At 31.5% G+C, this 23,411-nt stretch overlaps 1 protein-coding gene across 1 annotated transcript; it reads right to left on the reverse strand.

Annotated features, from left to right (window-relative positions):
• Positions 1-1,558: 1,558 nt before the first annotated feature.
• LOC140447830 (probable cytochrome P450 6a13) lies at positions 1,559-15,537 on the reverse strand. Its single transcript, XM_072540718.1, has 4 exons — positions 15,071-15,537; positions 10,865-11,569; positions 10,414-10,665; positions 1,559-3,053 (listed from the first exon to the last, which is right to left on the reverse strand). The coding sequence occupies exons 1-4, from the start codon at positions 15,492-15,494 to the stop codon at positions 2,881-2,883; spliced, it is 1,554 nt and encodes a 517-aa protein (XP_072396819.1). The 5' UTR covers positions 15,495-15,537; the 3' UTR covers positions 1,559-2,880.
• Between the last annotated feature and the right edge of the window lie 7,874 nt (positions 15,538-23,411).

Below are 23,411 nucleotides of genomic sequence, written 5' to 3' on the forward strand. Positions count from 1 at the left end.
CACCATTTCTCCCAAACTATTTACTCTTGCTCTAGAAGACATTTTTAAGAAACTAGAATGGAACAACTATGGTATCAACGTCGACGGATCATACTTAAACCACTTGAGATTCGCAGATGACATAGTTTTATTAGCCGATAATATCCAGGAACTCATTGATATGTTACAACAATTGAATGCAGTTTCAGTAGCGATAGGCTTAAAAATGAACTGCAAAAAAAAACAAAAATACTGAGCCGGGACCAGACAAATGTAACAATACAAAATCATACCATAGAAAATGTATGTATATCTAGGTCATGTCATCTAACTGGGAAAACCAAATCAAGATGCTGAAATTAAAAGAAGAACACAACTGGCATGGTGTGCTTTCGTCAAACTAGCATATATTTTGAAAAACACCTCCATTCCTTTAATCTTAAAGAAAAAAGTGTCTAACACATGCATACTACCAGTTTGTACCTATGGCTTAGAGACAGTAGCCCCTAACAAAAGATCTGCTAAAAAATTAGAAACAACGCAAAGAGCAATGAAATGAATCATGCTTGGAATATCACTGAGAGACAAGATTAAAAACACCGAGATAAGACGTAGAACGAAGATTAGAGATATTGTGGAAGAAATTACAAAAATGAAATGGCGCTGGGCAGGTCACGTAGCCCGATAAATATATTAGTATTAAAACATTATTAATATTGATAAACATTTTGACAAGGAAAATAAATGTAAAACGCATTAATTTTAATGAATAAACACCTCAGGAACGCCTATGTTGATACAAATTTTACGACCGTTTTATGACTTTGAGGCACATTTCGTGATCTCAACAATTTGTGAACGGATTATAAGTACGTTCCATTAAGGTATGTATTTAGGGAATCACAAAAATGGGGAATCTTGAGAACAATGGACGAAAGAGCACACGAGATATTCAACAACTTCAGGTACCACCCAAGCAGATTATTACGAGAGTTGACAGACTATGACGAAAACGTAAGGAGGATACATAGACGACCTAGGCAACAGCTAGCAGGATATAAAGATAACCCAGAAGATTAATAAACAATGAGATAGCCATGGGATAGTCTAACGTACGCAGTAACAGAAAAAATCGCTATATTATTTTATGTCTCTTATTTAGTTGTTATAAAAACCAAAAAATATATACACGAGTGTATGATGGCCGTATACACCTAGGAGTGTACACCCCACCCATTGCTACTTTCTTTCCATTATTATTTCAGCTTAACCTATATTAATAACCCTCTGTTACAGCAGACAACAATGCTACTATATCAAGTGAATTCTGAGGCACAAACATAAAGACGAACCGCAGGCAGGTCAAAAGACCTACAGTCGCGAAACCTGAGCATCGAGGTCACGTACAACAAGCGTGAGCGTGAGCTTTTTGTTATATTTGTTATTACTTATATACCAGACTGGTTATTATTATTTTTATTACTTTCTATACACATTGTTTACGTAAAGTGTAGTTTTTAAAAACAATAAGTGTCTATCTATCTATCTAGTAGCTAAAACAAATAAAAAAACAAGTAAATTTATTTAAATAATTATATTTCATTTAATATATACAGTAACGAGAGCAGTGAAAAAACTAGGTGTTTATACAATGTCAATGCCGTGAGTTAGTAAGGTATAACTAATACATACACAACAAGCTTTAAAACCCTTTTTGATTCATATTATAAAACTAAACTAGAACCAAAGATACATAAATCAAGATACATAAAATTATGTATCTATAAATAAATACGAAAACCACTATAAAACTATTCACAAATTAAAAATGAAATAATTAACTAAATTCTTGAGTAATATTGTTGGATCAGTCCTCAACTCTCCTTAAACACAGAAAGTTCATGGTAGATATTATATAACCAGGCAACTTCAACAGCTTTCCTTAATTTATTGAAGATTTATTAATGGAGGAAAAAAAGTTAATTTTGAGTAATAAAAATAGAAAATATACATTTGAAATTATAAAAAGAAAAAAAGGAGGAGTTCGATTTAAGGTTTGGTAATACCCTCATGTTGATCCAAGAAATATATTTGATTTAAAGTTTTAATGTTTATTTCGGCTTACCAACTAAATGAATATCATTTAGTAAAAAATAAACTATTTTTTTAAGTATAAGTTGCATGAAATAAGTGCCACTTCAATAGTATCAATTACTATATAGAAACAGGTATAACCTAGTTTTTGAATAAAATCAACAAAAAAATTGGACCGTTAACAAAATATTTAATTAAGACATTTAGGCATTTTTCCATCGTATACATGGATGATAGCATTAAAACTTCAAATCATGGTCAAAAATTCAATAAATTACTGTATTAATGACATCACTTCTTAATGTTTGGTTTAGTTTCTATTTGAAAATAGCATTATGAATTTACATAAGATAACTGCAAAAGGTTTTAACATTTTCAAAAAACATTTCTAAAGAAGAAAGAAAAAGTTTTCCAAACAAGATAAAATATTTTGTAACTAATTTTCTAATTCGTCCTTGCTCCAGTTTTTCTAAATATGCACAGACAGTAAAAGTAAGCCAATAACTTATCTAAAACTATTGTGAAGGTTTTAAAGTGAAGTACTGATTTATTAGCGTCGATAATTCATTTTAAAATCAAGATAGCCTTAAATAATTAAAAAGTGATGTCATACCAAATTGAAGTAAAGTTAACTAAGGCCAAGGTTTGTACTTATTGCACTTTTACGTTTCTTTGGTTCAGTTGTTCTAATTTTATATTATCAATATAAAAAATTATCCTATATAAATAAGTTATTTGAGATTTCTTTGTTTTAGATTCCATCCCTAAGCTCATAAAATTGGATTGTTTCAAAGATTTGTTCCATATTCATTCATTTAGTTTAGATACTGTTATCCAAATTCCTCCTCTAACACCCAAAATAAAAGCATTCGTATATGCATATTTTATTGGAAGTCTGGTCTTTTGATGAAGTCCTATTCTGAAGTTGCTTAAAATTATTGATAGCGCTACTTTGCATTCTAATATACCAAATCTGGAACCTGTAAAAGAAATTAACAGTATTAGTCATGTATTTCAAGATTTTTTTTAATACAATATAAGTGCTATAATATTAATTCTTCGTTTTAAATAAAAAATTTTCTAATGAGATATTTTTTTAATTTACTAAGAAATAGATATATGTTATAGGGTACGTTCTACATAGGTAAACTTTGTGTGTAGTGGTGGAAACTGTGCCGATCCTAGCAGGTGTGCACCTGTCGTAGGCCGCATCTAATTTTATCAATAAATGAATCAAAAAATAAAATTTTTCACGTATTTCTCAAAACAAAACATCAAATATGATGAAAATAACATGAAAGAGTGTAGTGCAAAATGTGCAGGTCCACTATTGTTTACTGTATACATACATTGACAAGTTTCTCATTTAATAGCAAAACTCGTGGCAGAAGCGACAATAGTTAAAGGGTGCTTTTGCCTTAAAGCGATACTAACGTGGGCTTATTCATAACGCGTATACTTACTATGCATTATACTTTGTAACTTAGAACTTAAAAGGCATTTTTTTCTGCTACCAGTATATAAAAGATAAAATGAGAGAAACCATATTATTAATTTTAAAATGTTTGTTTAGTGTCGATTTAACATACAATAAAATAATAACAATAATAATGGCTATGGGCGAAAATGGCATGTATAAATATCTAGGAGTAAAGCAAGCGCGGAAAATTGACCATAAACAAATGAAAATCGAATTAACTTCGGAGTTCATACGAAGGGTAAACCAGCTACTTCTTTGACATATTAATAGTAGAATTGAGATTATTAAGAGGACTAAAACAGATATAGAAACTCTTCAGCGAAAAATACGAACACACCTCACAAAGGCACAAAAACATCATCCTCGAAGTGCAGTAGAAAAAACGACATCCACTCTTCATCGCGCGATTTGTGCAATAGATTACACAAAACCGATCAAACTGGGGGAACAAGAAATGCGCATAAACCATCTTAATAAGAACAAAAAAATGCGCATCTGGATGGGTAAATCTCTGCACGGGCGACATCCCAATGAAGTCAGTCAAGACTATGTCGACAATATACCGACGAATTATTGGTTAACATCAGGAAAGATATTCCCTAAAACAAAAGGTTCATTACTTGCTATTCAGGATCTGGTTGTACCAACCAAAAATTACCTGAAATATATCGTCAAAGACCCTCAGGTTTAAAACGACCAATACCGATATGGATGTCAAGCCCAAGAGACCATCCAACATCTTACCGGGGACTACCGGGCATTTGCTGCAACTGAATATAAAGAACTACATGACTCAGTAGGGAAGATCCTTTATCAAGAGATAGCATTTAAACTGGAACTTTTACAAACAAACGATACCCAGACGTACCTATTATTCTTTCTACCACTGGAGTTATTCCGAAGATTCTCCTAGAAAACATAAAAAAAACTGGGTCTAAATGAACATCTATATAAGATCATGCAGAAAGCTGTGCTGCATTCGACATCCAGATGCGTGCGAAAATTTTTGGGAGATACACCGACGTACTAAGTCACCTCGGACTCGATAACATGGAAAAAGTCCTACCAGAGCTCAATCCTTTTGATACCGTAGGTATCTGGGATGAGTGAATTTTTCCTTTAAAGGGAGTGTGACCCGTATGGCTAAATCTGGGATGTTAACACAATCTAAATAAGTGTGAGAAATAATTAAAAGTAAGTAAAAACTTACTTTAGATAGATAGCATTTAAACTGGGACTTTTACAAACAAACGATACCCAGACGTACCTATTATTGTTTCTACCACTGAAGTTATTCCGAAGATTCTCCTAGAAAACATAAAAAAAATTGGGTCTAAATGAACATCTATATAAGATCATGCAGAAAGCTGTGCTGCATACGACATCCAGATGCGTTCGAAAATTTTTGGGAGATACACCGACGTACTAAGTCACCTCGGACTCGATAACATGGAAAGAGTCCTACCAGAGCTCAATCCTTTTGATACCGTAGGTATCTGGGATGAGTGAATTTTTCCCTTAAAGGGAGTGTGACCCGTATGGCTAAATCTGGGATGTTAACACAATCTTAATAAGTGTGAGGAATAATTAAAAGTAAGTAAAAACGTGTTTTAATCAACCGAACTGTATGATATATTATTATTTTATGGTAAGTTCTTTCTGAAGGTTTTTGTTTCGGATTACCTTAATAAGCACTAAAATTCTCCAAAACACGTAAACACTATTAGATCGTGGTACGGATTAAAGATGAGGCTTGAAAAAATTGTAGTATTGAAGCAGAACAACAAAATGTTTACAATCGAGAGAAAAAGAAATGGTGTGTCATATTGAAAGCGTAATTACTGTGAAACAATTTTTAGCGAGTTAGAATTTTGCACTCACACGAACTATTACGAAGTTGTATTAAAAAGATAGATAACGGTAATTTTTTAAAGGCATTTTCTATTAGAATAGGTATTACCTAGCCTTCAGCTCGATTCTGAAGATACATGGGCTTAGGGCTACGACAAAGGATTGAACATGCAAGGAAAGCATATAAGACTTCAAAAATGGATTTTTAAAATTATTTCAAGAGTATTATACGTGCCCTGTGCCACTCATTAATTAAATATGATCATTAGTAACACTGTCAGCTCTATCGGTGAAAATTCTACCTTCCGATATCGATGAGATTTACTAAAAGAGCATGCGAAAAGTCTAACTTTATAAATGTTAAGTGAAATAAGGTGGGAAAGTCGTATCAATGCAATTAGACCTCTAAAACAAACCTAAGAAACATTAATACTACACTAAATGTCTTAATTGGGGAACAATAATTAAAAGTTTATAAGAACATTAAAATTTTTATGTTTAGTTGTAATTTGGCATAATTTATTATCAACAGTTGATGTCTTAAGTAAAATGCTTTACAATTATAAATTAAATGCAATGTAATACATTCACGGCTTAGATAGTCTTAAAAAATATTTGGAATTTAAAAGATATGACGATAACTTTAAAAAAATTGTCGAATCGACAATAATACTTGTCAAAAATTTAAGTATTTATCCTGAATTTCCTATTGCGAACCTTAAGAAAAAGGTCCGCTTACTTGATTGTGAGGGCAGTGATGAAGCAGTTTCAAATCCCGTCCAGTAATGCAAGATTGCTTTCTATTTTGCATTTCTTAAACACGTCATCCTCTTAGTAAAAAAAAGATGTACCTTATTATCTGAGCTATCCTATTCAATATGAGTATGAGCTTTCTGTAGATGTTCATAGCATTTCTAATAATAATCTTATGAAAGCCTGCATCGACTTAAAAATTACTGGTACATGAAGAAGAAAATGTCGTGAAAAATATAGAATGTAAAGAACTCTTTAATAAAATCACTTCATTTAAGGATATTTTCCAAGTGAAAAACAGCCAACTGATATCTTAGAACTTATAATCAAACATAATCTCATTTTCTGTTTTTCAAGGGAAAAAAATTACTTAGGAAATCATAGGACACAAGAAAGGCGTACAGATTTGGCCAATATCTTTGTCGAATCCGAATTCTCTGAAAAAACTGATATCAGGAAAATTATTGACAAATTTGCATTCCAGAAGGGCAGAAAAGTTTACAAATATTTCTTAGACTATTAGGTAGGCTTTAAAGAAGGACTGACTTGTATATTTGTTTGACGAAATTGATGCTCAAGGAGTATTTTTTATTACATTGTATTTTCTCAGTGAATACTTTTGTTTTGTAATTCTAATTTTAAAATTTCCATTTTTATGTAAAGATTTTATTTTTCAAGTATCTTGGTAAGGTATTTTTTCACTGGCCTGCATTTTAAATTTTATTAGCGTTTTTATTGGTGTTTTACTTTTTATTCTTAAACGGGGACACATTAGGTCTTCGCACGCAGGCGGCCGACTCCATAGAATCGGTCCTGGATAAAAAGAAGATATTCCTAACATCGCCTGTTAGCTTTCTGATACGCTTTGATTTGTTTTAGGACTTCATTTTTCGGCATATAGAGGTCACTTTTAGCATATACCTACTGATATATTCTCATAATAATTGCCAGCTAGACACTGAGTTTCAGTTTAATTTGATGTTCACAAGTCTCATTGATGAGTCGTAGACCACGAAATACATATAGGAGAATGGTGAGACTTGAATTATGGTATACTACTTGTTATCATACTATGTTTTACTACTTCTTTTATACAAATGAATTAAAGATCGCATAATTATTAAATTTCTAAAATATTTTCCAAAAAAAAAAAACATTACGTTAACATAAATACATTTTATCTAAATGTTAACATAAAGTTTTTGACAAAACTAGGTTGAGTGGATACATTATTACAAATAATTGAAAAAATTAGTTATCTATTATTCACAAGTGGATAGTTTAAATAAAATTATTAGATTCAATTTAAAATTCTGAATTTTACTGGAATAGGAATCGGCAATCGATAACAATTGCATTAGGTATTTACGTAGGTATGTTTGATTTTAATCTCAATAAAAGTTTCTGACGTCAATATCAAGAACCCTTAAGTTTATTTTTTAAATTAAAATGGCTATATTATTGAAAGAGAAATTCTCGTGGTGATCGTAGTAATAAACTAAGTAATCTTTATATTTATATAAAGAATCAAATTAATAACAGAAAAATTCAACACTCGAGGTGATTCAAACAACGTATATAGAATTAAAGAAAACATAAACCAATCAGAATAAAGTAAATATTCTGGCACAAAAAATGTTACCCAAATATTGCTACAATAAGATGGTAAAAAGTATCGCACTCCATAATGCCGAAACATAAAGTTGGACAGAATATGACAAAAAACGATTGACAGCTATGAAAACGGATGTGTCGAATGTAATGAGGAATTTTAAAAGATATCATTGGACCCAAAAAGATACTCGTATAAGCAATGAAACAACAACAAGAATTAAGGTGGTATGGACATATAATCTGAATGAATGAGTCGCGACTCCCGAAAGCAGCATGGAATTAGAAACTACTGAAGAAAAGAAAAATTATCATCATCCGACAGATGACTCTTCGTTTCCTCTGAAATGGAGTATATGTATTTCCAGACTTAGTATTATTTGTTCTCCTCGACGCCTAACTTCGCTTATACCAACCGGCGTTATCCTATTTTATCTGTTTTAGTTCTTCCTCCAGTTCTATTATTAATGCTTCTGTTGATAGAGGTTTTACGTTATAGGCACATATATGCATTTGTCGTTTGGTATGGTGGACTAATCTCTTTCAATAATTCTTAGCTCTGCTCCAACTCTGTTCTGACCGCCACCTTGGTCAGCCAAATTAGAACCGCTGGGTACTGAGAGCCGTACATTTAACGTATCCATCATGAGGGGAAATTTGGCCTTCAAACGCCGCGATGGTCAAGCGTGTTGGCGAGTTTTAGAGTGTGCAGTAAAAGGAAACATAGTGACCAGTTTGCTCTCGAAAACGTAATAACCATTCCTGGCCGCAAGAAACAAGAGTTAGCCAAGAAAGTCTGATAGGAAAGGCTTAAGACATTTCACTTAAAACAAGTTGAAAAAGAGTAAAATGTGACAGCTCTTATGATCCAGTAGGTGCGTTTTATAAGCGTATGAATATTTATACACTTTGTGTTGGCAGTCATACCTCAGGGTGATGACTACAGACTGTATAGCTCGTCCAGCATGCCATAGCATGAAGGATGGAAAGGAAATGGAAAAAGGAAAGAGCAGCAAAAAGAAAGAAACAAAACAAGTTGCGGAGCTAACATCAAGAGGCAATGAGCAAGAGAAACTTGTAATGTGTTTAGATAGTGGAAGATGAAGAAGTCTAGAATGCGGACAATGACGACAGATGCTATGAAAGAAATGGATCGAGTGATACATATATATGGTCAAAAAGTCTGGAAACGTCTAAATATCTCTTAAATGGATGATTCGAATTGTAAAAATACCGAGATACACCTACTCTGCAATATAAAGATTTTAAATTTAATGCTTGCTAGTACGAGTTTAATCATATGTAACACTTAGTATTTGATTATTCACAATGGTCTTAAATAAATGCAACTTCTTAGTGCCAAATAGTTTTAAAGTAATTCAGTTGATATAGAATGCTGTCATTTTGACATTAATTTATAAAACTAACAATAGCTTGAGGTTTATTGAAAAGTTTTGTAAAATAAATTGTATTAATAATTAAAGCTGACTGTTTTTATGTGTTGTTTAAAGCTCTACAATAAAGATGTTTTTTAATGAAAAAGACCGAATTACTGAAAAATATCTTATAGTGAAGTAGCCATCTTGTTTAACGATACTTTTCCTAACCATTCTTCTATCCATAGAGCGATGGTACAAACAATTGTAGACAGACACTAGACAAGTAAAAGGTGACGTTCGATTAGGTAGAATAAAAACTGTTATTAATTACAATAAAACTTTAGATTTATGCATAGTTTCGTTAAAGATCCACATACATCCTCACGCAGAGCATGCATCACAAATACATGATGTATTCAAGGTCATTCTTTCAGTCTTGAGTGTTGCAGTTGTTGCAAGTATTATTAAATGAAGATGACTAAGACCAGCGATAATATGTAGTGAAAAGTAATTGAAAGTAATGTATAACTTCGTTAACAAGATATGTTCTTCCGAAGAATTTTTTACACTGCAAAAAATTTTCTACAAAATTTAAGGTATTTGAGTGAGGTAAATCCACACTTTTCTTTAAATACCTTAATTTATTGTAATCTGTTATCAATATAACAATAAACAATATGTTTGAAAGACAGAAAATTTGACACTGTGGGAGCTACACCCAGTGATGAGTACCCTTAATTAATCGGGCCGTTTTTATATAACGAAACTTAATAAGCGACAATTAAATGCTGCTTTGAAATGTAATTGTCCTGGAAAATAAGTTTTGAGCCAATTTTAATACGATATGGTTTCAGAAGGCTTCAGCTTATTTTGAAGTAAATATTCGGCACTATTTAGATCAGACACTTCTCGGACGATCGATTGGTAGATTAGGTAGTATAGAATGGCCTCCTCGTTCATCCGATTTAATTCCTATAGATTATATTAATAGGGGATACTTAACAAGTAGAACTTATAAAACTTAACCAGCAAGTATTGTAGAGCTAAGAGAAAGCATTGCCGATGAAAAGCATATTAATTTCTAGATAAACGTGAACACATGTACTGACGCATTCTACCATTGTTTAGAATACGGTCAAATCAACAACGGAGGACATTTTGAACACTTGATTGGGTAGACATTTAGTAGTGTGACAAACTTTTAAGTAATATGTTCAAATTGAGTTGTACATAGTTTGTGTTTTTTGTGTGCAAAACAGAACTCACCTATACAATATCTGGGACCTTCTCCAAATGCCAAAAATGCGCAAGGATGTCTTTTTGCTCTATTTTCTTCACTAAACCTTTCAGGGTCAAACTTTTCTGGCTCAGGATAAATATCGGGGTCATTGTGGATAGCCAAACCTGGAATAACTACTCGCGTTCCTTTTGTGATGGTAATATTCGTGTTTGGCACATGATAGTCCTTTGTACAAATCCTGGGTATAACAGGTCCAGGGGGATGCTTTCGAAGAGTTTCTAAAATAATAAATTATTTAAAATTGTATCAATCCAAACTGCTTAATGTATAAACAACAATAGAAAAATATAAGCTTATTAACATTGAAATACTCTTCTAAAAAGAAAGATGCTGCTCATTGAAAACCTGTCGAGTAATTAAGTTCTTTATATTTAAATATAATTTACCATCAACAATAAAAAATTTTACTTTACTAACCATAAATTACTTTTTCCGCATATTCCATTTTCATTACTGCTTCGTAACTTAGTTCTCCATCATGATCTTCCAAAACTGTAATAATTTCCTCTCTAAGCTTTTCCTGAATATCTGGATTTAAAGCTAATTCCAACATAGCAAAAGATAACGTTGTAGCAGAAGTTTCGAACCCGGCAGTAAAAAAGACAAAACATTGAGCCACCAACTCGTTAAAACTAATAAAATCTTCTCCAATCTGTTCCCCCTTTTCGCTGATAATTCGTTTATCATCCGATAGTTTACCCCTGTTTTTCAGTTGTAGTAACAAATGCATAAAATCTTTTCTATATATGTTATTGGCTTCCCTGTATTTTACAGTATTACCCACCATGCCGAAGAAAAATTTCTCTATGTTTTCGTTCATGAATTTAAAGTTAATAGCCTTCAAAAACCGTTTGGGAAACAAGAAAATCGCTGCCTCCTTTAAACGTTCCCTGGGAGAGACAGCATCAAACATTTTGTATGCTATGTCGATAATTTCTGATTCGTTTTCTTCTAAAGAGTTGGAGTTTAGACCAAAAGCAACAGAGCTAATGACGTCAATGGTGAAACGCATAAATAGATCCTTAATGTCCACGGCGTCTTGAAGTTCGGCATGTTTCTCTAATCTGTCTTTTATTCCAGTAGAACATGAAAATAGTGTGGGATACATCATCTTAATTTTACCTAAAACAAAAATAAATAAAAATAAATAAAAAATTCAACTAAGTGGTATAATAAAGGACCAATAAATAAATAAATGTATCATCTGTAAATTATTAGAAAATATATTATAGACCAGGGAATTGACAAATTACAATTCACATACTTAATTTTTCTATATTTATTTACAATTATACAAAATTTATAACAATTAATTTGTTTAAAATATATTTGTATTTTTTTAGTCAAGAAAAACAATTGTAAAAATAATAAACATAATTCAATAAAAATTAATATGTATAAATTTGATTTTCAAATAAAAAAAAAAAATGTTTAATTTACCAATGTTTGTATTTTGAGAACGATTTCCGAAGTGGAAATTGGAACGTCAATAAAATTAATTTAACCTTTAACTGTGGTTTATTCCCACATAATATTTGACAGGTAATATATGAAAACCAACAAATATATCGATCGATTTTTTTTATGACAAAGAGTGCATCCTTCTCTCTTTGTAAATGACTAATCGCTACGTAAACGAGAACTTTCTTTACTTCGGTGATCCTTTGTGATAGTGACATTTCAAGTTACGTGCTATTTTTTTTAAATTTCCTGTAATAGTGACACTTTACCGCTAATTACGATCCTGAGAAGAAGACAACCTGATTTAGGTCGTCGTAGTCAATCAAATGTGCGAGGAGCTACCTTACGTACTAATCGCACTACTGACCAGAGAGAGACAGATCAAGAAAATAGTCGTATTGTTATGTCAGAATCGTCTTGTTTAGTAAGTAACAGTGAAGTAGATAGGCTTATAATGCAACAAGTTCCCCTGCATATTAAACACAACAGCAGCCAGTACAACATAATCAAATTGAGAGATCCCGCAGACACAGTGCTTCTGTGATCATAGAATGAACTGCATTCCACTATGATCCGGCAATAGATTATTCTGCTGACAAATCGGCAACAATTGGGGAAATGACAATAATTTGTAAATATTATGGTGTTAAAATAGAGGGATGAATCTACTGGATTATGTTATGCAGAGTGAACTTGCCACAATTAGTCCCACCTCCAGATCCCTTGGGAACCCTTAAGATGGCTAACAATTTTGTAATATCTTCATTGCCGCATTCGTACATTATTTGCCATTATCATATCAGCATGTTTCCCCTCGAATCCAAAAGATTTTTGGATTAAGTATAGGGATGACATGTCTGAGGATGTTTTGCATCGTGTGCACCGTCGAACTTTAAATCCTACACTATAAATGACTGCAGAAATTTACAATGAGACATTGATCATAATAGAACATATGTTTTTATTGATGGCAAATAAAGTGTTATCGTGTTTGGGAATGGCAGCACTCAATCGTCATAGGTACGATGAATTAAACTACGAGTTGCAAAGGGACATGCTGACATGCTGCAAAGGTACGACACTGAAACATTGGCGGAAACAGTAAATATGTTCCACAATTAAATCAACAAGCTATGAACAGTGGATCTGGTGAAACTTACTTCCTTGATGTTCTCGGAGGGACCTTAATTTTATTGATTTTAGAGATGATCAGATTGCAAAATGATGTAGCTCTTGGCTTAATCTGGAATAGCAGCGACTCTGCTAGAACGCGACAAACTACACATTCTGCCTTGAAATCAGCATTAAACATGCAAATCAACGAAACAACAATTTGCAACATTGCCAAAAATAACACAATGACCAAGATCTTACAGATACGCAACTTGGTTGTCTAGAACGAATGCACAATGGCTCATAAGAGGTCACTAAAGGAATTGGACAGAACGTTGAAAGATTTTCGTGACAACCAAAATATTTTTAGTGGGGCCATAATTCTGTTGTCAGTTGCTCTTCTTCAGACTCGTTCAGTTATTCTCCGATCAACTATTGCTAATGAACTAAACGCATGCCTTAAATCATTAAATTTATGGCTGCACGTAAAGAAAGACCAATTAACAACTAACATGCGAGTATTTTTGTAACAAGATGAAACTGCAAATGTGTTTTTGAAGCAGTTGTTAGACATTGAAAATGGTAAAGTCGCAGTAGACACCTTGACCGGATTCATCACATTATCCACAGATTTATGTCACATCACAGACGCAAAAGAAGAGCTTATTTTTCCAGATATAGCTTAACAGTTCAATAACCATACTTGGCTGGCTGAACGAGCAATATTGGTGCGAAAAATAATACGAAAAAAATAAAGATGTCGATGATCTCAATATGATCATCCAGAATTTTTTTCCTAGTGTAGTTGGTTTCCTTCAGGTGAATTGATTAAAAATCATGTTCCATTTTTTTTTTTTCGAAAAGAGTTCAATTTGGTGGTTTCAGAATTCATATAGACCTATAATATAATAAGTTTACGCATATTAATGTTGTAGATAAAAACTTTCTGGGATAAACAATTTCAATTTTGCAGTAATTGTTAAGTGAAACTTTTTGGAATTTTTGTAGCTGAATACTTGTGATGTTGTCCTTATTATTACGCGAAATTAAGGTTTTTTGTGCATTTTTAGAAAAGTTATTAATAGTTTGCACTTTTGTAGTTACTTTTGCAATAATTAATAAACATAAAATAAACTTTACAAATTCTCATCTTAAAGGATTTTTATACTTTTTCAGTAAAATTGTGTTACTTTTCCATATAATTTACCAGTCTTCACCTTTAAAGTAAAGTATTTAAAATCAAATAGCGATCTTACATTTTTTATATATTGTTTATAAGTAAAAATTACGTTAAATCTTTTGCATATTTTGTTTTTTACCTATTGTTATCAAATTGATCAAAAGCAGTTGTTAGATATCTGTATCAAAGAATGTCACGAAAAAGGCTTTTCATTTGCTAATTTTTTTTGGTCTAATTAGCAAAACGCCTGTCATTCTACTCAGCATAGCACAATTTAATAAATCAATATAAAAAGAAGAAAAATAAAGCACTAAAAATAAGATATTCAACTTGCTTTTGTTAGTAAGTAAAGTCTTTTCTTTTAATTAATTATACCAAATTTTTCTTTTACATAAATAAGGCCTATAATAAATACAAAAAGATTAAGCAAATGTTATAACACTAGAAAACAAGCGGGAAAATACAAATTAAAGAAATAAATAAACGGTAAGTTAGAAATTATAAATAATTGGAAAATATAAGACAAAGTAGAATGAAAAATATTCTGCTGGAACAAAGTATACAATAATTAAAGGGGTAACGAAAGGAGTTGAACTCAAGAGATCAGAGTAGGTGCGCAAATTAAGTAAAGTATAAAACTTCCCAAAAAATGTAACGTATAAAAAATGGCAAAATAAAAAAGGCCAGTAAAAAAACTGTGACAAGTGAAAGCAAAGAACGGAACATAATTACAAAAATGCAACAAGGTCATGTTCAAAGTCAAGCTTACGATAGAATAAAATATGAATGGGCATAATCTAGAAATAGGTAATAAAATAAGTCTTGTTGTCAATATTTAAAAAAATATAAAAAATAAAGACAGAACTTACCGGAAGTGAAAGTTTGTGACAACTTCTTTCTTAACATTCTCCATCTATCATTCTCCAAACTAAACAAATGTGCCGTGATCGGTTCACGTTCTTCGTCGTGGTATATACCATGGTTCATGAAATGTTCAAAATTATTCTGCAAAACGTTTTTCACGATGTCCAAATCTACAGGCATATAAAGCGGGAGAAAAAAGAAAAAAAGGCCTCCATGTTTGAAACCTTTGGCCTTCATGTCATTGTAAATATTCTTGAAAGTGTCACCCATTGACACTCCGCGTAACAAACTAATCGTGTTTCCGAAAAAGTATAATGGTTTGAGGTATTCCAGTCCTATTCTTGACCAATATGAATAGTTCCATTTTAAAAATAAATACAGTGATAATGTCGCCACTGTTGTGTACAACAAAACAGTTAAAATATCCATGGTACTTACGGTGATGCACTAGTGCACAATGGATAACTTTAATTATAAATGAATTTAGCTTAATTCTGTAGCCTAATATATGTTTCTCTAATCAGTTTAATTAAATCTGAATTGAAATATAACTGATATGAAACCACAGAAAAAATAGATAGTCTTTTATCATGAATGAACAATTGAAAAAGAAAAAATATAAGCGAGGTGAAGTTGTAGATAAGAGAAAGTGAGAAAAACTTAAAACTGTATCTTCAAACCAAACCAATTGTAATAAAAATTACATTTGTGTTGTTATATATTGTAGATTTTCTTTTATAAAATGTTAAATGAAATACGAGTCATAAGAAAATGGTTTCGGAGACATGTTCAAAACATTGTTATTAAAAAAGTATACCAGACTATGTGAAGTAATTTTCTTGTTTCGATACCTTTTTAACTTTTAATATAGCGTGTATCATATTATAATATAGCTAGTCTCGTTAAACGTCTTGTGCCTTTGTGTAAGGAACAGATAGTTCTGCTGTCACTTGCTCTTTTAGATATCGTCCCTTCGCATCAAAAGTATACCGGGTGGTCCAATAAGCCGATCTCTCGGCTATATATCAGAAACTATTCATGTTATAACTTAAGGAGAAAAAATTCCTTAGTAAAAGTGGCCAAGAGAAATCGCTGGAAATAACTTTTAAGTTTCTGGGTTAACCGCTAGGGGGCGTAACCTGCGAAGAAAACTTTGAAAACCAGTTTTTTGGGAAATATGTCCAATTATACCAAGTGTTAAATAAGTAAACTAGAAAGAGGCCTAAATTCTGCACAAAGTTGTTTAAGTAATTTTTTTTTATTTTTTCAAATAAAGGGTGGGGGAGAGTGGGAAAGTACTTGTGGATAAATACCTATAACTTTGGTTTGGATCAACCGATTTTAACAAAATTAGTGTCATTAGAAAGAATGTGGAAGATTTAATTTACATCTACTATAAAACAATTGCATTTAGTTTGAATTGTCATAGGTAGAGGGTACTTTCGGATAGAAAAAATTAAAATTTGTTTTTCTTAAGAATGTTTAATGGTAACACCTATTTATTGTAAATTATCATGGAACTGGATTAAATTCGTAACAAAATGGCGCAAACCGCATGTTGATAGCTTTTGTCGAACTCGAGATATGAATAAAAACGCATAAACATAAGTAAGTATAGTATTGACCCACCCTGTATTATAAATTATTAAAAAATAAGTCAGTAGGTATTTTCAAATTTTTTTATAGCAGAAGAATCTTAATGTTGATACCGATTTTGACCATTGTTATTTCATATGATTAAAAATAGTGTTTTCGAAACTAAGTAGGCTACGACAATGAATTTGACGGGGAGTTCATATTGTTTATTTATTGACAGGAGTCAAAACATTGTTAAGAAGTGTTATATTATAATTCGAATTGAAGAGCGCACTTTTTTCAATAGATATTAATATTGGTAATATTAGTAATTAATTATCAGTACTAATAATTCATGATGAGTATATCAAATGCAGAATTGATATGAAATATGATATGATCGGAGTTTATATTGAATGTCACCAAAATGCCGCATTTGCCTCACGTATATATTCTGTAAGATATCCTGACAGGAGACATTATGGCAAAGAAGTATTTGAAAGAAAGGCAAGAAGATTAAGAGAAACTGGTAGTTTTCATCGTCCTTGTTTTAAACGACGTAGTAGAGGTATGACCGAAGATAATTCAATCAATGTTCTTGCTTTAATTCAACAGATCCACATATAAGTAGTTGGCAAATCTCTAAAGAATTAAACATACCCAAAACTACTGTTCTAAGGATTTTAAAACATCACCGGTTGGTTTTTCATATTATAAAGTGAACGTTTAGGTCAGAAACTTGGAATTCACTTTAAACTTTAGATTCGACTGTTATTTTAATATTCCGATAAAAACGGCAACAGGACGCTTTTATTCTTTTATCCGTTTCTTAAAAATACTTATGCACGATTTATCTTGTGAACCAATTGTGGATTTTTCAAGATTTTTTGAGTCTTAGTAAATATAGTGGTTTCTTTTTCACCAATATTTGTTGTTCTGTTTTTTAGACTGCATCCTTATCATGTAGTTCTCCACCAAGCTTTACATGAGAGAGATTTTGATGCAAGGCTGGATTACTGCAATTGGATGTTAGGTCTGCTAGAAGAACAACCGCATATCATGTCAAAGATTTTGTGGACAGACGAGGCTACGTTTAATAGTGCGGGTGGTGTTAATCTGCATAATATGCATTATTGGGCCGAACAAAATCCGCACTGGATACATGAGGTGCAGGTTCAAGATAGATGGAGTCTTAATGTTTGGTGTGGTATAGTTGATGGAAAGATCGTAGGTCCATATTTCTTTAATAGAACTTTAAATGGTGAAACATATTTGCATTTTCTGGAAAATCAGTTGCCTGTTTTATTGGAAGATATTTCCTTACAAACAAGAAGAGATATGATATTACAACATGACGGGTGTCCTGCGCACTTTTCCAGACGAGGTTGAGATTATTTGTATGCAAGTTATCCAAATAAATGTATTGGAAGGGGAAGTATATTTTCATGGTGAGCTAGATCTCCAGACTTAACATGTCTGGACTTTTATCTGTGGGGAAGATTGAAGGACTTAGTGTACCAAACTCGACCAACCACGCGAGATGACATGAAACAGCGCATTATAAACGCAATAAATAGTATATCAACAGCTGAGATTAGAGCAGCTGTTATGTCTACGCGCGAAAGATTACATCTTTGTGTGGACAACGATGGAAAACAATTTGAACATTTAATTGGACATTACATTTTAATGATCGAGATATTTGTATGATCTTTCACATATTTAATTTTAAGTTATAATAAAGGGTGAGTCAATACTATTATTACTTATGTTTATGCATTTTTATTCATATCTCGAGTTCGACAAAAGCTATCAACATGCGGTTTGCGCCATTTTATTACGAATTTAATCCAGTTCCATGATAATTTACAATAAATAGGTGTTACCATTAAACATTCTTAAGAAAAACAAATTTTAATTTTTTCTATCCGAAAGTACCCTCTACCTATGACAATTCAAACTAAATGCAATTGTTTTATAGTAGATGTAAATTAAATCTTCCACATTCTTTCTAATGACACTAATTTTGTTAAAATCGGTTGATCCAAACCAAAGTTATAGGTATTTATCCACAAATACTTTCCCACTCTCCCCCACCCTTTATTTGAAAAAATAAAAAAAAAAGTACTTAAACAACTTTGTGCAGAATTTAGGCCTCTTTCTAGTTTACTTATTTAACACTTGGTATAATTGGACATATTTCCCAAAAAACTGGTTTTCAAAGTTTTCTTCGCAGGTTACGCCCCCTAGCGGTTAACCCAGAAACTTAAAAGTTATTTCCAGTGATTTCTCTTGGCCACTTTTACTAAGGAATTTTTTCTCCTTAAGTTATAACATGAATAGTTTCTGATATATAGCCGAGAGATCGGCTTATTGGACCACCCGGTACAATCTCCAATTTTTTACGAAATTGAGTTAAGTATATAGAAACGCTCAGTATCATCAATATTTTCTCTGGAATAGTGACAATCAATCGAAATTCAAGAAATATCCGCTAGGGAGCGCATTGGTTAGTTTTAAATTAGAAGAATCGTACATCACTTTCGCCCTAAAACGGTACAATCTTTAGTTGGTTTCACGAATCGAGGAGGTGCGCACGCTGTTTCGCTTAAAGAGTATACAAAACAAAAATATCAACTTAAAGGTAAGCTTTGGTTTTCATTAATAGTGTATAATTTCGAATTCATTTAACTTTGCTCATAATATTTTCAAACATTCTTCTATTTAAAATCATGTAATTTTGAAATTGTATAGTTTTCGTGAAAAAATTTACTGGTATATGATGCAATCTTTATCAGTGTAATAGTATATTTCCGTAATTGTATACTGTTTCAGATAAAGTTAAACAAAAAATTGATTTAAATTCGTAATTGTATTGTTTTAATCACAAACTTTACATCGGACTGTGTTTAATTATGATATTGTATTCGTTTCGACGTATTATTTAACGTTAGTTTTCTATTATGTTTTCGTTAATAAATATTTTTATTTTTCAGATTTATCGTCAACTGATAGGGATTCTGATTAAACTAATTCTTCAAACGATTGTAACTCAGATGATAGTATAGCAGATCCGGATTTTAATCCAACGACAGAAAAAGCTGCAAACAATTGAGATTCGCAGCCTACTGCAGAAGAGCAATCACTACCGTTGCAGTCTCAAACAAGGCAAACAAATTCACCACCCAAAAAGACACATAAATGCAAAGCTAACCCAAATACATGGAAAACAAATGTCTTAAAACGGTTGTGACATTCAGGTAAAAATTATGCTACAAAAACTAAAGTCGTGAATGCTAAATCTGTTAAGCCTACTTGTGGATATAAATGTAGACAAAAATGCACAACTAAATTTACGGAAGAGCAACGGACACAAATTGTTGATGCAAACTATGCTTTACCTGATGCATTGCATAAGCGTACGTTCATTGCTTATAGCATCAAGAAAATAAAGCCAAAATATGTATACAAATCTAGCAACAGACCAAGAAAAAACAATTTGAAATTTTTATTTAAAGATTGCAATAACCAAAAAGTTCGTGTATGTCTAAAATTTTTCTCTTTCTCAAATACTCTTGATGTATCTCTCTCAATAATACGAACAGTGCGAAATAAGGTATTTGATATGAATATTCCGATGCTTTTACTCGAAGACAGGAGAGGTAAACATGAACATCATCACTTTGATGCCGAGTCATTAAAAAATATTGCTATAAAGTTTATTCAATCGATTCCTCGTATCGAGAGCCATTATATTTGAGCTAATTCTAGCAGAGAATACATCTCAGGAGGTAGAAATCTTACTGATATTTATAGGGATTATGTTAAAATGTGCACTGACAAAAAAGAAAAGTATATTACCTATGTTCTGTTTCATAAAATCTTTAATACGGAAATGAATATTAGTTTTTTTCATTCCAAAGAAAGACGCGTGTGAAGATTTTATTGCCTACAGTAATGCTGTTGTAAGTGAAAAAGAAGTAATAAGAAAGGTATACGAAGACCACATACACAAAAAAAAATATCACGGTTTGAAAAAGAAAAAGACAAAAACGAAGCTCAGTGTAGATCATCGGTAATTGTTGCTGTTTATGATCTTTAAGCATCATGGCTTTGTCCAAAAGGCGAAATTTTAACTTCTTATTACGTCTAGAAATTAAATGCTTACAATTTTACCATCTTCGATTTGAAAACAAAAGATGTTGAGTGTTTTTTCTGGCATGAGGGGCAAGGCAACAGAGGAGCTAACGAGATAGCCACATGCGTTTTTAAGCATATCCAGGAGTTATCTGCAAGTGCAAATGAAGATATAGACATCATTTTTTATAGTGATAACTGCACAGGTCAGCAAAAAAACAAGTTTTTAATAAGTATGTACATTCAAGATGTGGCAGTAATTCCTACCCTTAATTCAATTACCCACAAATTTCTCATTAAAGGGCATACGCAAAACAAAAATGATTCTACTCATTCCGTAATTGAGAGAAACATCAAAAAAGCCCCTAAATCTGGACCTATACATACTCCTCATCAATACGTTTCTTTAATAAGAAATCCGGTAATCTATGGCATAACTTTTCTAAAAACACGGAAAATGAAACTGTTAAAATGAATGATATAAAAATTTTACAAGTTACAAAAGCTAATCGTGGCAGTTTTTTTTATAAGACTTCATACAGTCAAGAACATTTTAAAATGGTAAAAGGTGCATCTGGTAATTCAAAAGCTCTAAGAGAAAACTATTTATTTAAATCAATATACCACGTATCTATTAAAATTTCACAGCAGAAGAAAAATAGTTTATGCGGTTTACTACAAAAAAAACCATTCCTGGTTATTATCTTGGATTCTATGAAAATCTTTAAAAAACTTTCCCGTCCCTTTTAATTTGTGTTTACTTTAATTGATTGTTTGTATTTAATAGTAAATGTGACTTTGTTAAATAAAGAGTTTTGCCTTCGATACACTCATGTATTTCTAAGACTAAGTTTCATTGTAAGGTTAAATTTTTTTTTGTAGGTACGTTGTAAATTCTTACGTTTGTGTCATATTACTCTTTGTAATAATATTTTTGATAATAAAAATTTGCCTATAATCCTAATTTTTCATTGGACAAACCCTATTTTATCATAATAGTACTTTTTAAACATCTGTATAATAATGGAAATTCAGCAAAATTCAAAACATCTTATTTAAAAAAAAAATTTTTATTATTATTATTTATATGTTTAAAATATTTTCATGCTCTTTCGACATAGAAAAGATACAACTAATACAAACTGAAACAAAAACCTGCTAATGTGTATTGTGGAAAATTTTATTTAGCGATAAATCTTAAAAATGCTGTCCTGAAAAGTTTGTAAATTTTGAGATTGTACAGTTTTCATCCGAACGGACGATATGTTTCGTCTATTTTATACTTTTTCAGTTAATCAAGATATAGTATATCATCTGAAAAGAGGTAAGAAGAAAGTGATAATGAAAGTGATTTATTGGAAATGATAAGCGAAAACTTGTTAATTTGTATAAATACCTTTCGAATTTTATAACATAAAAAATTGAGTGCTGATAGCACAGATTCGTTTGAATCATTTTAAATGTGGCTATATGGGAAAAAGAAATATTTCGTGGACTGAACTAATCACCAATGAAGTATTATTTAAAAATAATGGTATACACCCAATAGATAAGTGATCGATAGACATAAAAAAACGGGTGTGGCAGTCCAGTGGGACTGCCGGTGGAAATTACACTTCTATACACGCATTCGCCGTTACAAATTTATTTGGGAGTCAATCTGCACAATCATTACATATGTAATTCTATAGGTAAGACATAGCAGAAAGAGAAAAAGAAGAGGAAAAGAAAGTTGCCAGCCGTAGTCCGTTTGAAGAGGTTTACTCTCCGGACACTGGAACTCACTTAAGCATGGGTGTATGTTACCTGAAGTAAAATCTAATTAAAATATTAAACATCATATAATATTATCAACATCATGTACAATCTTTGGTAACACATTTCATTTTAAAGGGTTTTTACCCAAATATTTTGGTGGCTCAGGCATGGTAACCTGTATTTTAACCTGATGATGGAACAGTTGTTCCGAAAACGTTCGTGCTTGTAATGTTGCCCTTTTAAGGGTTTTTATAAAATAAAATATACCCACATACAAAGACTAACCTCTTTTGTTATACGTGGTATACAGCCAGCTACAGGAATTATTTTCCTTGTGGATTTTTTTTTAAAAAGAATTAATAACAACTTACTAACAATGAAGGATTGAATCAATATTTTGATGAAAATGTATATTTTTATTTTCATATATGTACGAAAGGAGTTGAATGCAAAAATTCTTTTACACATACTCTGCAGTAAAATTCATTGTTTATTTTGTTCTTAATATACATTACAAATTAAACTGCAATATTCATAAGTATTTAAAAATGACAATAATATACATAAAAAAAATACACTACAATACAGTGCAACATAATTCCATATAATAATACAATACAAATTAAAATGCAATATCCATAAGTATTTAAAAATGACAATAATGTAATAATATTAATTTCTCGTGCGTGACAGGCGGAGATACTGACTACTATACTACCGAGGACATGACACAAATGTATTTCAAAATTGACAGTTCTGGATTATACAGTGATTTATTGAGATTATTATTTTGAAATACAAAAGACTAATATAATTATAAACATTTAATAAATAATACAAAACATCACCTAAATAATCATATTAATAAATATTTTA

The sequence above is a fragment of the Diabrotica undecimpunctata genome, chromosome 8, assembly GCF_040954645.1.
Source record: "Diabrotica undecimpunctata isolate CICGRU chromosome 8, icDiaUnde3, whole genome shotgun sequence".
Classification (NCBI taxonomy): domain Eukaryota; kingdom Metazoa; phylum Arthropoda; class Insecta; order Coleoptera; family Chrysomelidae; genus Diabrotica; species Diabrotica undecimpunctata.

Bases quoted from the DNA above. Each gene is read 5' to 3' on its own strand.
- LOC140447830 (XM_072540718.1), bottom strand. From the start codon at position 15,494: ATGGATATTTTAACTGTTTTGTTGTACACAACAGTGGCGACATTATCA. The intron at 11,570-15,070 runs GTAAGTTCTGTC...TTTTTGTTTTAG, and splicing joins GTCACAAACTTTCACTTCCG to GTAAAATTAAGATGATGTAT. The intron at 10,666-10,864 runs GTTAGTAAAGTA...TTATTATTTTAG, and splicing joins TGCGGAAAAAGTAATTTATG to AAACTCTTCGAAAGCATCCC.